At 44.3% G+C, this 17,183-nt stretch overlaps 2 protein-coding genes across 15 annotated transcripts in view; one reads left to right on the top strand and one right to left on the bottom strand.

The window, feature by feature from the left end:
• NAXD (NAD(P)HX dehydratase) overlaps window positions 1–5,628 on the top strand; it is a 55,532-nt gene extending 49,904 nt beyond the window's left edge. For all 8 annotated transcript variants that reach the window (XM_074859278.1, XM_074859276.1, XM_074859273.1 and 5 more), the window contains 2 exons: window positions 648–768; window positions 3,351–5,628. In XM_074859278.1, the coding sequence (XP_074715379.1) occupies window positions 648–768; window positions 3,351–3,501 (272 nt within the window). In that variant the 3' untranslated portion in view covers window positions 3,502–5,628. The remainder of the gene's footprint in view (window positions 1–647; window positions 769–3,350) is intronic.
• Window positions 5,629–6,699: 1,071 nt separating this feature from the next.
• The window catches only part of CARS2 (cysteinyl-tRNA synthetase 2, mitochondrial), a 38,568-nt gene continuing 28,084 nt past the window's right edge, over window positions 6,700–17,183 (bottom strand). For 6 of the 7 annotated variants that reach the window (XM_074859279.1, XM_074859280.1, XM_074859281.1 and 3 more), the window contains 4 exons: window positions 15,733–15,856; window positions 13,640–13,738; window positions 9,837–10,100; window positions 6,700–6,864 (listed from right to left, as the gene is read on the bottom strand). In XM_074859279.1, coding sequence (XP_074715380.1) covers window positions 6,790–6,864; window positions 9,837–10,100; window positions 13,640–13,738; window positions 15,733–15,856 — 562 coding nt within the window. In that variant the 3' untranslated portion in view covers window positions 6,700–6,789. The remainder of the gene's footprint in view (window positions 6,865–9,836; window positions 10,101–13,639; window positions 13,739–15,732; window positions 15,857–17,183) is intronic. The other variant, XM_074859282.1, reaches the window with a different exon arrangement.

Genomic DNA, 17,183 nt, shown 5'->3' with positions numbered 1-17,183 from the left:
TTAATCTGATATTCTGAGAGAGCCTATCCACAGTGACACTGCTGACAGAAACATACACGGATGCTGAGGACGCTGTTGATTGGCAGAAAGAGAGATCTCTCTCTTTGCATACGGTTTTTACAAAGCCGAAGAAAAGGCTGGGTTTAGTAAAATACCTTTCTGATGGGTCTGACAGAAGATTTGAGATTGTAGTTCTATTTTGCATTCGCTTTTTGTAAAACACCTGGGTTTACATTTGAAAACTCCGAAGGTCAGAGACTCTGGAGATCTGCGTTTGTGCAATGGCTTTGTGGAGGGACCTGGTCCAGTTTGGGATGATTGCTCATGATGGCAGCATTGGTTCATGAAGCACTAAACTCATTAGTAACTGAATCTTCTGTGCAGGCTGAGTGAAGTGGAGAAAGTGTATACATTGTGTGATGCTATTTGTAAAAATTTGAAAAGTGATTAGAAAAGTATTTCTAAAATGTTAATGTAATAATTATTTTTTTTAAGCAGAGCGTATTTCAGCATATGCTGCTGCCTGTGATTAATCTGTCACCTGTTAATTGCTGTGTGCCTCAGAGGTTAACTCTCAGACCTGCAGTGATATCATTGTAAATAGAAGAAAAAATGCACATGACTGTTTCTGGTTTGTCTGTTCATAGTACTTGTATGCAGTCACGAAGGAAGCAGCCGGCGATGTGGTGGACAGGGGGACCTCCTTTCTGGTTCTCTTGGAGTCTTAGCGCACTGGGCATTTCTTGCTGGAGCAGAAAAAACAAATGGGTATGAAAATTAATTAACTTATTAATTCTTGTGAATCTGTGTTCTCGTATGGCAACTGTTGTAGACCTGTAGAAATTTCCAATGAAATGGCAGTCATTGGGACTAAGGTATCCATGTACTTTTAAAAAATGTAAGGGTGTTCTAGAGCAGCCTACATAATAGTTGCAATTTTAATAAGACAAACCCTTCAGTAATCTAACATCTCCCAAGTCTGAGGCAGAAGAAGAGTATGAACCTGGATCGATTCCCAAGGATATACATGTATGAGGTATGTGTTTTCAAAACAATTAAATACAGGCAGAAAGTATGAAGAATAAATAAGCAGTAGTCACTGGCAGTAACATCTCTATAATTCAAAAAACAGGTCCTTTAGCTTTGTTTTTGTAGTTTGGTGAATCCTTTAAGTAATCCAGTGGGGCAGGTAAGTTGAAACTTGCAAATAAAATACAGTTTCAAAGAGGGTAACCATTTGAAGGCAAATGGCAGTCCAGTTTGGTTATACATAAAGCAGCCATGCAGCTGCAGCTGGCTGTTCGCTCTTTCATTAAATTATGTCAATTCCTGTCCAACTAGTTGGTCCATACAGTCATGCAGTCTTTCTGTGAAAGTAACTGCTTTAAATGAAGTTGAAAGGAACCCTGACACAAGCAGCTAGGGAATAACAGTCCCTGTTCCCAATAAGTATTGAGCTATTGAAGCTTGAGGAGTGGAGATCTTTTGTAGTCTTTTGGATGCTATATGCGGATGCACAGTTAGATGGGAGTCCACAGGAGTTAACTAGTCTGTGCTTGCCTTACTGCGAGAGCACTGCACGAGGTCCCCCAGGAGGAATGAGGGACCACCTGACTGGTCTTTAAAATTCTGAAATCTTAGCATACCCAGAATGAAAAATGAAACCAAGATTGTTTGTGTATCTGAAGTTGCAGCTGCCACTAAAGGAAGAACTTTTTTTTTGCTTCCTTTTTTGCACGTTGTACAACAGATCAGTATTCAATTGTTGGAGAGACAGCAAACGCAGCAGGTGTTCTCCAGGCTCTCCTGACTTGGGCTCCTGTGGCTTTTCCAAACAGCTCGCTCAAACCCCTTTGTTTTATAATGAAGGAAAAGTGGGAGAGGATAACTGGCATCAGCAATACATTGTGTCTCCTGGGATGGTGTTAAGGTGACCCTTCTCAGACACCTGCTGGACTGATCCTGTTTATCTCATGTGTTTCAGGAAGGGAGGAGCTTTTTGGGTTCAGTGAATCAGGGCATCAGCTTGTAGCCTGCACTGCAGGCAGTCCAGCCAGTGCTTCCACGCTGTGCCTGGCTCTGTTTTTTCAAAAGGGGCCTGTGCAGAGCAGGATTTTGAAACCTTAAGACTGCACTGGCTTTGTGGGGTGCTAATGGTGTAGTAGGTAGGATTCTCCTGTTAAGTAGACTGGATGCTAAGGTGATGGCTTTGGAGTGCAGTGTGGATCCAACTGGGTATGCAGTAACCTTAGAAACAGGTGCTGTAGCTGTCTTGAGCCCAGAAGCCTGTGCACAGCTCTTGCTTCAGAGCAGTATTTGGGCATCCAGGATTGACTCTCAAGATGACTTAAATACTCCTGCACCTTGATGAGTGTATGAAGTTGCTGCTTTCACGGAAAAGATACTCAGAGTTGCCCTGGTAACACCTAATTGTAAACTCACGTTCTGCTTTGCCTGTGTTTATATCGTGATCCTTCACAAAACACTTACTTGGCACAGGAGTCAGTAGGTTCTTAGTGACTTACTATGTCCCAGCCATGGCTGTGTGAGGTTTTTAACCACCCAACAACCAGAGCCCGGAGCTGGCTGCTGAATTATTCTGCACTTGTTTTCCTCTGCTCTGGTGCAGTAGGGCAGCAGAAGCAGCTCCATGGCCCAGCCTGTGAGAAGGTAGAAGGTGCTCTGGAGGTGACAGGACTGCGCTGCCTTATGGGCGGGGGGGGGGGGGGGGTGCACATGAGGACTGGGGCTGGGTACGCTTTTAGGCAGTTTGTAAGCATGTAGGAGACATTAAGAGAGTGTGCCTTAATTTCTGTTGTGGTCTGCAGCTGTCACTGTACCCCTTTAAGCTGAGCTAATGAGGGCGCCGGAGCAGTGACTTGGGGTCCTGAGAAAAATCATCTCTTGTCCACATCCCCATGTTCTTCCCCCACCCCCTGCAGTATAAAACTAAACTGAGTTACCCAGCAAGTGGGGAGGAAAGGGAGTTAAAAGGCTGCCAGGGGAGACTTCAGTGTTCCTCTGAAGGAAAGGATGAAGTTTCACATCGGTAAAACTAGGCATGGAACACCTTACACCCATTTCTAAGCATGTTTTCCTTTTTCATCCTTTGGCCCTGGTGGTGTTTCTCACTCAGTCACGTGCTGTGCCATGGGAAGTATTTGTTAAAAAAAATTCAGCCAAAGTGCTCTGCAATGCAAGAGTCTGAGAAACACGGATGTTCTCTTAAGAGGCCTTCCCAAAAATGCTGACAAACATTTATGAGTACATAGATTATGTCCACCACCTTATGAATTACACAAGAGTATTCAGATTTTGTTTATAATGTTTTGGGTTTTTTTTTCTTTTAGTCAAAATCCCTTTCTAGTGGCTGCATTTGGAGCTTGCTCTCTTACGAGGCAGTCTAACCACCAAGCCTTTCAAAAATTTGGACGTTCAATGACTGCCTCTGACATGGTTTCAGAAGTTGGAACAGCTTTTAGCAAACTTTTTGAAACCTGAAGCCAAAGCAGCAGAGAAGAAGAAAAGGAAGAACAATGACTGCAAGAGTAATTACATTTACCGTAGAATTTACATAAGTAATGCACCCTTTCAAGTGCTGTAGCAGCATTGGTATGCTAGGTAGAATTTTTTTTTTTATTTTTAAGAATAGAAAAATATGATTAATGTAGATATTTTTTAAGAGTTTGGAATACAAAAATGTTTTGGCTGAAATAAGCTGTAGTTGCAGATCTGTTATAATATAATAAAACTAAACTGAAAGTATTCCTCTGTTCTTTTTGATAGTTATTGAGCAATAACTAAAGTGTGAACAGCAAAAAAAAAAAATAAATGCACTTGATAGATAAAATTCTTCCACCAGCTCAACTGAATTTCTTGGATTGCACCAAGGTTGTCGTATTTTCATTCTTAGACCCTCTGTCTAGAATTAGCTATTGCACTTAATTTTTTGCCATGCTAGTATATTAAGAAGCAAAAAGTAAGCCTCTTTGGAAAGGGAATGCATGAGAGTTGCTGTAGATTTTGAATGTAATTAGTTGCCTTTTCCCATTCCCGGTCCCAGAGGCAGCGCTCATTTTGACAAGACACCCCTTCCTGCAAGGTGGTGGTTGGTTTTTTTTTGTAGAAAGTTCCCCCATCGCAGAAAATAAGGATATACTGTAGATATCTTAGCATTAAACAGTAATTATGCTTACCTGAAAAAAAATTTCTATTCCTTTAGCTGACCTTGACTTATCTAGAACTCAGTATGATGATTTGTGTGAAATTTATCATTTGGAGAGATACTAGGCAGGGTAAGAAACTTAGTGATACCTAACTGAACTGGTCAAACTCAGTGATCATGGAAGAGTTAAGAGTTTTAAAACTCCGACTGCCTGCTGAGTTAGAGCTCCGAGAAGATCAGCGTACAGAGCCATAGGTGGCTAGCTGTTAACCAGAGGAATATGAATTGAAGGAACAAAAGGCAGCCAACAGCACGTACCTGTACCCTCTTCATACACTGCAAGGCAAAGGCAGAAATAGAAATATGGTAGTTGGTGTTTGAGCTCCCAGTGCAGCACCTGGCTTTAGGGGCTTTTTCCTTGATCCTTAGCAAGACAGACAGGACTTCTGCTGTTAGGGCCATAGCTGTCCGGCTCGTTGGCAGGGCAGGTGAGTGCTGGGTTTAACAGGGAAGTTGTGTGGGATTTTGCATGGTATCATTTCTTAAATTGTTGGAAAATCAGTCAGAGTTTGTAGGGATTGAACCGTTGCGGAGAGAGGGGCAAGTTCACGCAAAGTACATTTAAGCGGGTACTGCCCTTAAACCTACAATGTAGCTCCAAGTGTATATACTCATTAAAGCGCAGGAACAAGCATATAGTGTGTGTAGTTACTGCAGTAGATGTTAGATAGTCATTGCAGCGACTCTTTTCCAGTGATCGAGCTCTAGACTGGAATATGGCATCGTGCATATTCCAGTCAGGGTGCATTCTTGTACCTTGCAATAGCTGCCCACAGAAAGTACCTGCAATTGGAAAGGCTGCTCCGAGTATTTCCCTTCAGCCCTTAGAGCTGATATTTCTGGATGCACTGTGACTACTACCTCACCCCGATGCATTTTTGTTTTTCTTTTTAAACCAGTTACCTATTTTTAAAATAGGTTTTTAAATGTTTGCTCATTTTGGTCTATGAGGGTTCACAGACTTTTTAGATTAGAGCAACATCTACACATGAGAGATGGGGTTTCAGTGTTTAATTTAAGCAGTTTTGTAAACTGTCTACATCTTTGGGGAAACTAAGCTACTATTGTTTTTCCCCCTAAAACGATTTGAGAAGCATGACTCCTCTAAATAAAATCAGAAAATTAAAACTGATTTTAAAACAGCTACTGGATTTTCTTTAAAATGAGCATTTTTTTTTTTTGTATTTAGAACATCAGTGGTATTACAATCTAAATAGCATTTGTAGGCGAAGTCAATCAATTAACAGAGCTCAGTACAGATTTCAACCTGGTGTGTTGGTTTTAAATCTACACAGAAGTTATAACTCTGTTATTCACTAATGTATACAAATTGTTACAATTTTTAAACATTCTGGAAATGTAGCAGTTTCTTTTGGTAGGAAATAAAAATAATAGCAAATTAATTGTATGTGTACTTTGTTTGGTGTGTTCCAATCACATTTCCCCCAGAAGCTGAGCTGACTGTTTGCCGTTCATTCTAATTTAGTAGAGCAATAGAGCCACTAGCAAATTTAAAATACCAACAGTGTCAAGTAAGCATCTGCCAAAGTGCTAATGAAGGCTCCCCCAATCTCCTCTAGGAGTACTGATAACCAGAAAGGGAGCAGAAAAGCAGCTACCTGTTTTATTCTCAACAATATAAAAGAAAGCCTTTATCCCTTCAAAGAGATTACTTGTGTGAATTGTATTTTCAAATTAAATTCCTTGTAGATGAACCCACAGTCTTATTTTTGTTATCTCCTCATAAAATGATTTAAAGAAGGTATGGCAGTGGGGAGGGACAGGCCCTGTATGAACTCAGCCATGGGAACAGAGGCTGCCTCACGTGCAAGGCAGGCCTCTGCATCCACCTCCAGCCACACAACACAGGGGTTTTCTAACACAAACATGGCAAAAGAAAACCGGTAACCAAACAGGTAATAACTAAACATACTCATTTTATCTTCTCAATTCTGGAGACAGCCTGAATGGGCTGCACTCCCACTGCTAGGGACACCTCAGTATATTCTGGGCAAAAGCAAACTGAAAAGAGGCCAAGCCTCACACGTAACTGGGTACTGTCATAGTGCAGTTAAAGATTTCACAGGACCAAACCAGTAACACTGCAATAAGGAAATACTTAAAGGCTAAAAGTGTCACCTCCTTGATGTCTGAGAGGAACACAACCAGTGGGCACAAGACCATGTTTTCATCCTCAAAGACAGGCAAGAATTTAGGCCTCTGTCTTCACTGTTTTAATTCTCAGTGCCAGTTCAGCAAAACAGGGTGCGAGCGCAGATCACATAGCCAGGGGGGCTGTTCCTGCATAAGAATATTCCGAGGCCTGTGTCAGACACGGCTGCTTCCACACTGCTGGGGAGTTGGGATGCTTCCAGGCCCTGCGCTGCATACACACCTGCTGCCGCTCCTGTATTTATTTACCTAGTAGTATCCTCAACAGTTTTGCTCACATTATATTAGATCTTTGTTAGCCATTCTGTTCCAAAGATTTTATTTTGAACATATTAGTATTTACAACTGTTGCCAAAGCAGCTGAAATAAAAAACAAGTCCGAGAATGGAGGATCAGCCTTTTTTCCCAGTCTGCTGCTCTGCTTGCCCTCCTTCCTCGATTTCCCAGGTTGAAACAGCAGCTCTGTCCTGTAAGAAGTAGTAAGTGGGTCAGTCCCAGCCCCCTGGAGCACACAGGTATCGTACATGTGTAGGCAGTTGGAGGCACGGGTTTTAACCAAGCTTCATACAGCAAAGCTATTAATCCAGTTAGGTAAAAGAGGTGGTGATACCATCTCACAGGAATGCCCCTGCTACTAATAATGCTCAAAGTTGTAAAACAAACATAATTCTTCCCAGTTAAGAAGGAAAAAAACCCACAACGGAAATGTCACCTCTTTAGCATGGGGTGCTGCAGCAGTGTGGAGATGCTTCTGTTAAACCTGGGCCATCACATTTTCATGTTTAAATGGCTCATGTACATGGAAAACAGCTCTTCTTGCAGCCAATACATGAGAGTATATTGCCTAATATATTTGATCTCCTTCTGAATTTTACGATAGTAGCCTGTTGCTGTAAATATCTGTAATGCAATACTGTCATATTTTTGAAAAAGAATATTAGAGTCAAACAGCATTTCTGACTTAAGATTTAGCTGTTTGACTGCAATTGTTGAAAATAAAAGTTAATCTGAATATTGAAACATGATAATGTTACATCAGCTCTGAGTCATGAGAAAGACTGGAGTACAATGTAGAATTTTCTTTACATTAAAGTGAAAACTGTTTTTGATGTGTACACACCTAATTACTACATTTCACTTAGTAGCACAGATTAGCTTGCATTTCAAGCACGCTATAATGACATGAAAAGACAGTGCATATTTTAATTTGTTTGTTTCAAGTTCTGTGACTTCAGACAGACAAAACATTGTCGTCTGCATTGAGCAGCATGAGAGGAAACCAGTGTACAGAAATCACAAACTTACAGGCTGAAGGAGAAACTACCCTTCCTACAAAGCTGATTTTTAAGGGAATTAAGTTACTAGCATCCTCTGAGTTGCTACTCGCACCCTAGAGCCCCTGCCCAGCCCCAAACCAGGGGTTCCTAGTCTGCACTGTGTGGAGATGAGGCTTGTCTGCTTCATCTGTTGTGCTGCTTCTCCTCCTGCACGTGGACTTGAGAAGTTGCTGGCTGACTTCAGCCGCATGTAGCGGAGGGAGAGCCTGTTAACAGATGCATTATGGCGTGCGTATCACGGGGCTCATAAAAGTTTCATGGAAATCAGAAGCTGGGTAGAAAAGAGAAATTCAAATTACTTCCTCAAGCGCTTATTAGGCAAGCAGGACCAAACTGCCAGGTGCTGTGTTACCATGGCATTTTGGCAACAGCCAACCCAGGGCAGCCAACCAACCCCACTAAGCAGATTCATGTTGGACACGAGGGTGGCGAGAGCCCTGCTTTGGGTAGGGCCGTATCTTGTCGCACATGTGCTCCGGTGAGCCTGTGTGCAGAACTGCAGAGCTGCATCGCTCTGTTTGCAGGACTCTTCTGGGATTTGTGAAGGTAAGACCTGGGCAACCTTCACAGCACACCTTCAGCTACTTCCACAGCAGCAGCAAAAAAAGCAGTAGTTCAGCTTTGGACACAGGCACGTCTGAGCACACACAGCACGTGTGCTTCATCTTCAGGAGCAAACTACTCTGGGACAAGCAGGAGACAGATTATGCCGAGCTTCAGGTTATTAACAAAAACACTGAAATAAATGGAACAGGCTGAATCCTGGCCAAGGCCAATTTCTAGAAGGTTATTAGATGTCCGTAAATCCCTTTAAAAAGAAACAAAAACAAGTCTTCAAAAGGGTGGAGGTGGGGCTGCAGCTGTTTTGCCAAATAGATCAAAAGCGAATCTTCTTCTCCAAGACTTTGTCTCAGTGCAGTTGTTTGGATTTACAAACTTTCTTGACAGGTAAGTGGAGCGAGGATTTAGCTATGTACAAACAAGTCAAGGAAGCAGATGTTCCAACTTCCCACAGTCTTCCTTTGCTTTCACAGCTGTAGCTCACCACCACAGCGCTTTGGCCCTCACCCCAGTTTGTATCAGCACGCTCACTTTCAACTGAGATCATGAGACAGCTGACCACACTTCATATTTGCTTTTAATAGCTGTGTTGACAAATGACAGCTCTCACATTCAGCAATTAAAGGGGATGTATGCTGTCACTCCCTCACGTCACTGTGCTTTATATCCTCCCATTGGTAAAACAATGCAAGGAGTCTATGCGAGGCTCAGTGCTCAAGCGAGGGAAAAAATGAGCAGCATGAACTGGAGGGAGGGAGAAAGACGCTGGAGAGAAAGTGGAGAATTATTCTGCATGGAAGGAGCAACACTGACCCAACAAGGGCTAGAGTGGAGGTGAGAAGGGCATTGAAGAGGAACTGGAAGAAGCAACACCTGCTAAAGAAGTAATATAGCACCTTAAAACCAGGAGACAGTAAGCCAGTGAAGGGATTTCTCTTCAGCGGGAGACACCACTGGGGTAATGGAAAAGGAAAAGAACAGCAGCGTTAGGTATAAGCTAAAACTAGAAAGCAGGGTGAAGAGAGGAGTGGTACAGGAATCAGGCAAACTACTTATGGCTCAGGAACAGTTGGGAATGGAGCTGCTGAAGATGGAAGAGGCTTTCTCATGAGGACTTACTTTGGGTGGGAGAATATGGGGAGGGTAGAGGGAAGGCATTATTTTCATAAGTTATCTCAGCTTACTTTCCAGTTCCTCTACAATCTTTTTAAAGATTGCACACATTACTCATACCTTTCCTTCTGGATTGAACTTGGGCAACTTCAGGATTTCTGAATATTACAGGATTTTCAGTGGCTAAATAGCACACCCTTAGTAACTGCAGAAGTAGGTACAGCTTGCATGGAGACACGAGGTTGAGGGGGAGCAGAAAGCAGCTAGCAGTACAACCAGGCAAGGGCTAAACTTCCACCTCCTGCTACCGCAGCGGTACAAGGAGCAGGGCCCAACACCGAAAGCTGCTGAAGGGGGCATGAAGGGCAAAAATAAATGTTGTCTTAAAAAAATGACTAACGGTCTCAAAGATGGTCACTATCTTCTACCTTTATGTGGATTCCAAAGGCAGCAAGGTCTCCACGCAGACTGTCACAAGCCTCCAGGAGGGGTTTTCTCTCCCGCATTAACTGCTGCCTCTTTTCCTTCTCTTCTTGTTTCGGTCCTTTGGCTCCCGCAGCACCCTCCTCCACGGGCACAGCATCTGCTGCTTCTGGCAGAGCAAGCGCGTAGTGACGGACCTTCGCGCGGAACCTTACAAGCTCCTCAATGACGTTGGAGAGCACAGCAGAGTTGTCTCTTCCCAGAGTCACCTAGAAAACAAACAGGTTACTTTACAAACATCTGAGAACGATTTAAAAACTCCAACTCAGTAGCACACACTGAGGCCTTGTCACCTCTCTTGGTTGTGCATCTTTCATATATTGCTACAATTGACATGTACAATCTCACTAATGCTGGACAAAAAGTTACAGTGGTCACACTTGGAAGTAGTTCTGTGTATTCCTATGCAGGAAAGCATCTATCTCAGAGCAGAGGGCTCTCACATGAACAAAACATGCTGCATAACCCAACTGAGGAACTTATCGCCACAGGAAACCTCCAAGACGCCAGAAGCGTGCATAAATTAAAAAGGGATTAGACAAATGAATGGAAGAAAGGCCTGGCAACAGCCATCCGACACAGCAAGGGAAGCCCAGCTGTCAGCTCAGACAGCCCCTTGTCTGGAAACAGAGCGAGAGTGCATCAGCCCTTTACTCTGCCTTTGAGCCCCAGACCTTCTTCAGGAAACGCAAACCAGAAGTATTTTGGCTTTAAGTCTCTAGACTACCCTTTCTCCCTGCATCTACAGAAAACCTCCCCAAATCCACAGAACTTTTATCTGATCCACCTTATCCAAAGTTTCAGCCACCAAAGAAGACCTGACAGAGCAGCAGCCACTGCACACAGTGGGTGTTTTCTGGCTGCTGCTGCCTGGCCCCGCTCCTTCCCTCAACCAGCTCCGAGCTTCCTTGGCCTCCTCTGGCCTGACAGAAGTCAACGCCACGGGAAGGGAACGGCCTTGCTCCTCCTAGAAGGTCCCGCTCCAATGGCTGCCGGGATGGGAGCTCAGGTGCTAGCAGGAGAGGAAGGCCACTCCTCAGCACTGGCGCAGCCAGGCTCCTGGTCTCACTCTTAGCAAAGAGGCCAACCCTGTTTCTTATTAGAGGCAAACTCCTAAGGGGGAGGCAACAAACAAGAAAATGCCATTGCGGCATTTTATCACTAAGACACGAGAGGGGGAGCAGACAACGGAGCAGTGAAATGTAAAACACACCAAGGCCGGGGGGCAAAGTTGCTGGCAGTGACTCTCACTGGGAGCAGAAGAGCAGCTGAGTAATTAAAGCCAGAGGGTACTGTATTTAGTCACCGAACAGCAGGATGGAAATGAAAGGGAGTAGTTTCAGAGGTCACTGACTGAAGCAAACAAAGAGGAGAAGGAGGTGAGGGGGAAGCTATCGAAGATACAGAGTGTGAGATACTTGGTGCTCTCCACTGTCATAAAAGGCAGCAAATTCCCCAAACTTTCAAAACATGTAAACATACTAAAGAACGAGTTTATGAGATTGAAGAAGGTAACAAATTTAAGTGCCAGAAATGCTCCATCGTAACCTGAGCAGTTTAAATGCTTAAATACAGAAGGGAGAGGAAAGACAAATGAGAGAGGCAAGAAACACACCTCTACAAACACCACTGCCAAAGTTCAAAGCAAGCACCCACTCGTGACACAAGGCAAGATCCTCCAAAAGGAGGGGCAGCTTTAGGAGATGAACCAATCTGATTTCCAAGTACAACACTGCGTAGCCTCTCAGGGCTGATCTCTAATTTCTTCTCCTGCAGTACCAACCAATCCAAAAGAGCTTGTAAGAAGTTTTACACAGAAGTTTGGCCCTTGCCTACCCCACAGATGATCACCTGCTTACCCCCGGCTGCACCCCCAATACAGCACTCCTTGGCAGAACAAAAGCCCTCACCTTTGCTCCCCAGTTCTAAAACAGGCATGACAGTTTCCACCCATCATCTTTTGAGATGGATTCATCTTACCTGCCTGTGGCTGTCCAGGCTCCTTCTCTTGCCAATGCAGAGGGAGAGACAGGCAGTCTTATTTTATACAACCACCAGCCTAAGACGAACCGTCCCTTAGTGGTGCCTCTCTCTCTGCTGACTACTGCAGAAGCACAGGCAGCTACATTACACTGTAAGGCTAATTAACTGAGATGAATCCCATCTTAAGAGGAAAACAGACCCACAGGCTATATGCAAACATTCAAATGAAGAGGGCCCAAACACTGCTCCCTGCAGCCTCTACATTAAATTGTTAGCACAGCGGCAGCCAAGCCAGCTAGCCCCCTCCCAGACAGCCCACATGCCAGAATCAGCAGTGGTCAGGGACTGCTCCCGGCAAGCTGCATGCCCAGGGCCACCTGGCTAAGGGGCAAGGAAGGTTGGACACTGAGCTGTTGTGTCTGGCCTCGAGGTCAGAGAACAATCCCTGCACCATTTTATTTACTAGCTTGCAGCAGCCCACAGACCTTTCTGATGAAGGTTTTGATTGATTCATTTAGTGGAAGCTGAAAGAGCAGAGGGACAGAGAAGAGTCTGAGATGCTGCTCCTCCTTCCTGCCGACCTCGCACCAACATCTTCTACTGACCCTGCTGCCCCAGAGAAACTAGCACAGCATACAAAAAATAAAAGTATTCAGACACTTGTTTCAGCAAAAATATAGGTGCAGCAGGCACCTGCATACACACAGCCCAGAATCTGGAGGAATGACTTTGCCACCCAACTTACAGACAAATATAAGTGTTTAGTACACCACTAAAAATTAACAAGACAAACTACGGGTTATGAGGAGTAACACACAGCCAAATCACATCCAACTGCTGTTATGAAAGAAATTTTGTGGGAAAATCCGCAAACAAGCAAAGTAAATAAATGCATTTATTGCTGTGCTGCCCGACTTTCAAAGGATGAATAAGGTTATTTACATTTTCTTATCCTCTTCTCCCCCTCCCCAAAAGAAATTTTTGCAGAACAGTTTCTCTAAAGAAAGTTTTTAACTTCTTGGTATTCAGCTCCAGACTTAAGCAGCAGAGAAGCACAGAACAGCCTGCTAGTCTACAACACCTTGTGCCATTTTAAATGCTCCCCTTCTGTACATCAGGATATCACCTCCATATTTATCACTCTCTTCCCTGTACAGTACTTTGCTTTAAGCTTTTCTCTCCTTTTTTTCCCCTCCCCACTCCTACCTTTCCAAGCACTAGAGGATATGCTAAGTATTTCCAAAGACGGGCCCCCCCCGCTGCCCTCCCCACCCCACACACTACTACAGCTCAAGGCAGAGCAGCCCCCTTCCCCGCACCCTGACTTTCTGCAGAGGAGTTGGACCCCAGCTCCTGCTGTGCAGGGAGGTCACAACCACAAATATTCATATGGCTATCCAAGTCAGCCTGGGTGCAACCATCAGAAAGAAGAGGAAGAGCCAGGGAAAGCCAGACACAGAACAGGACCAACTTAAAGGCCTCCAATCTAACTTCTTCTTGTTTCATTCCTTGGACTTTCATTTCCACAGCACAATTGCTACAGAAGTCACACAGGAGTACCTTCAAGAAGAAAAAAGCCCACACTTCGTTCCACCTGCTCACATGCTCTCCTAAGACATCACGGCAGAAACCCCAAGCAGTGCAGAAAGGTTTACTAAAACCATAAATAACTTTGTTATACCTGATGCTTTCGGAAAGCGTCCTACAAAACATAATGCTGGTGCTGCTACCGTATACTAGTACACATAGAAGAGATGTTTCATACCTGTCTTTCTCCAAAGGACATCCCAAGGACATTAAAAAAGCCTTCTATATAGGAAATAATGCTTCCATACACAACACAGCTTCTAGGAGATCCAGCATCCTGTTTAAAAAACACTCAAAAGAGATTGTCCAGTCAATACATATTACAGAACTCAGCATCTTTCTGTAGCCTAGTCCACAAGGGAAAAATATTACTAATTATATAGATCTACCTCCACCAGTAACACCTGCCCAGATGGGAACTTTTGCAGAGATATAAAAGCACCTCACAACACAAAGGGAAAAGATTTAAGTAAACGGGGGAGGGAAAGAGCTTATTACCAGCACACAGTGAAGAGAAGAGATGTGTGAAGCTGCCACACATTACATGCACACAGTAAATTAGACCTAAAAATAGCACTTCTGGGCATGAAAGGGCTGTGTGTATGAAAACAAAATAAAAGAACAAAAATCTCAGCTTCAAGGGCACCTATAAAATAAATTATTAAAAAAAAAAACCCTTAATCCTTTTTTGAGTGTCTTATTGATTCAAGCAACATGAAGACTGCTTTGAGATAGCTTATGGCATTTTGTCATGCCTCGATAGCACCAGCAACCACCAGCAGCAGCGATAGAACAGCGTTTTTAAGAACACATGTATTTCTTTCTTGCCTCCATATTTATTTCACAGAAAAAAAAAAAAATCAAGATTAAATGATAGACTGAGAAGCAATTTAAGGGACTAACCCTTGCCAAAAAAAAAAAAAGAGCGATGACATACACAAGCAAATTAGCAGCTGGTACTGATTTTATCAGACATCTCCATTAGAGCCTGAGATAAGAAACAACCTAAAATTTGCAAAAGATCTGAACTGGAAGGAGCTGAAGCGGACCGCTGAGGGAAAGAAACAGGAACATGCCACCTAAGGTAAGAATGGCGAGAAGGTTAAAGAGAGGAATGAGTAGTTAAGTTTATGTGAATTTACTCACAGTTATTAAGGAGAAAAACTATGCGCACAGTCAGCAAGAGGTAACGCTCAGACAGCTGGGCTGCACCCAGAAAAGCTCCACCACCGCAACCAGAAACCTGAGTCAGCTGCCCTGCAAATATCCCATCCAATTCTCAACAAAATGATTGACAGAAGGAATTCAGGGGAAACAAGCAACCACTGGCAAAATAAGGCTGCTTCTATTTAGGAGTGTTAATGCTGTTACGGACCCCTGCTGCAAACTGGTTTGGGTCAGGGATTTGCTCAGAGAGTCATTTTGTAAAGATAAGGCTAAGGACAGAATTTAAAGCCAGTGCCAAAAGGACCAGGAGGGCAGCAGGACTTCTAGACCACCAGGCTAATTCTCTCTTAAAATGAGTTATTACTATGTACTCAACATTTCTTTTACAGCACAAACACGGTGGATGCGATGACACGAGCAATCAAGGAGCACAGCAACATGGCTGAGCTGCTCGCCTTAAGCAAGAAAGAGCGTTGTTGGTAAAAGGAGACCCAGAAGTGCTTCAGACTGTGTTTACTGCTCACGTCCTTACCAGACGCCTCCTTTGTGTCAACATCGAGACCTTAACAGGGTCTCAATTTGCCAGAAGCCATCTGAAGATGGACCCATGCAGGCGTGCTGAGGCCACAGTTATAATTTGCTGACAGCAGAAGCCACTCAGTCCCCAAAGCTGAACTCACCACCACGACTGCCCCGTGCACCTGGGACTGCCTGCCAAAGTCCCCGCAGCAACCACCACCCCCCATTTCCTAATTGAGGTTGATTTCTGAGCAAGGGTATTAAGCAAAGAAGCAGAGTAAGAACATAAAGCCAGCACTAAAATTAGCAGCATGCCACAATGGCTTCAGGCCTTTCAAAAACCTTAGGTATAAATAATATAGGGCAGAAGGAAAGAAACATCCTTTGGACACAACGAAGCACAAAACAATAGCTGTACACAATTCCTGCAATACGATCAGGACAAATGGGCACCATTAAGGTCAACAATTTATGGAGCTTTGTTTCTGCTGGTTTCTTATGTGAACAATAAACTAATCTGTCTGCATTAAACAGTAGGACAGTGGACAGCTGTCATTTTCTGATCTCTGTATCCTAATGGGTTACCTTAGTAACAGCCTTAAGCTGTCTGTTGCCATGGTGAATGAGGTCCATAATTGCTGCAACAGCCCTGGAGGTGTCAAAGTCATCTGCAAACGCAGCCTTCACGGTTACTTTTGTGTTGGCTAGCCTTCAAGAAGAAAAGGTAACGTTTAAGATAAGACAAACAAGATGCCAGCAGTAGGCTGAATTCATCAGTTATTCAGCCAGAGGGAGTCATCGAAAGGACACTGTCATTTCCTTGCTAGCTGTCCTATGATGGGCGATGCTACACTGATCAGGGAGAATACATCTTTCAGCTGTGAAGGGAAAAACTTGATGCATGTCAAAACCCAAAGTGCTACATCCGTTCAATAAATACATGGTTAATCACAGGAGCCAACAATGGCAGAGCAAGGCTTGCCTTACTCATTTAAACACAGATGGAAAATGAGGTTGATATTAAGCACATTAAAGATTTTGCTAAGTTCTTTTTTTTCCAGCAGCCCATTTTTTCATGCTAACAGCATGCTTATCTTCCAAAGCCACGTCACATGCATCCCTCCTGTGCCTGGCAAGAGAGCTGACTCAGGGTTGGCCAGGAGTCCCGTTGGCAGGATCCGGCTCAGAAGCAGGCACTGCTTCCTCATCTCCCAGGCAAGCCTGACCCGAGCCCCAGGACTCCACTCAGCTTGGCCCAGATGGAAAGGTCTGGTGGGACCAGTCACGTAACAGTGCCAAAAGCCAGCGGGCAACCAGTACTCATCACCACAGAACCAGTGCTGCCCGCTGCTGCCACTGTGAGCGGGAGGAGGACCTGGACAGCAGCAGGAATAAATGGTGAGCTGCAAACAGCTGCTAGCGGCTGCTCTTGCACACAGCCAGGTGAACCAGACCTCAACAGCAATAGGCAAACCGGACGCAAAGATGCCATTTAACAATGAAGCTCAGGGAGCAAGGTGACCTGGGGAACCTCAAGCTTTCCTAGCACCTCTGGGGCTCTCCTAAACCCTGCTTTCCTGGTTTCTGAGTGGTTTTGCCTGTCATGCCTGCCTCCCCTCAGATATCAGATGGCTGCTGCCCTAACTCATTCCTTCCAAAACTCTTCCCTGCAAGCTTCCCCTTCTCCTCTTTCCTAATTAAGAACTCCGTTTCATTTTGGTTCTTTTTAAATCTACTGATACACAAGTTGTGCCCTCCCACATGTCCCCCGCTGACAATCCATTTCAACTTCCCTACGCGCCTCACGTCTCTCAGACTTATCTCTCACCAACAGGCCTCCTGCAGCCTTCTGCTGAAGGACTTGCTTTTGCCAAATACCACAACTAGTGAATTCAACTCCATTTCCCTGTAACATGTTCCAGTGCCCCTTGCAAGCCTTAGTCTGTGCAGCCGCAAGCTCCCCGACAGCAAGGTGCACACACTCTCACTTCTACAGCACGGGCCATTTCCCCTCTGATCCTACATCCCAGAGCTGC

This window comes from Strix uralensis, chromosome 2 (assembly GCF_047716275.1).
Source record: "Strix uralensis isolate ZFMK-TIS-50842 chromosome 2, bStrUra1, whole genome shotgun sequence".
NCBI lineage: Eukaryota > Metazoa > Chordata > Aves > Strigiformes > Strigidae > Strix > Strix uralensis.
This window is presented reverse-complemented; position numbering and strand designations above follow the sequence as displayed.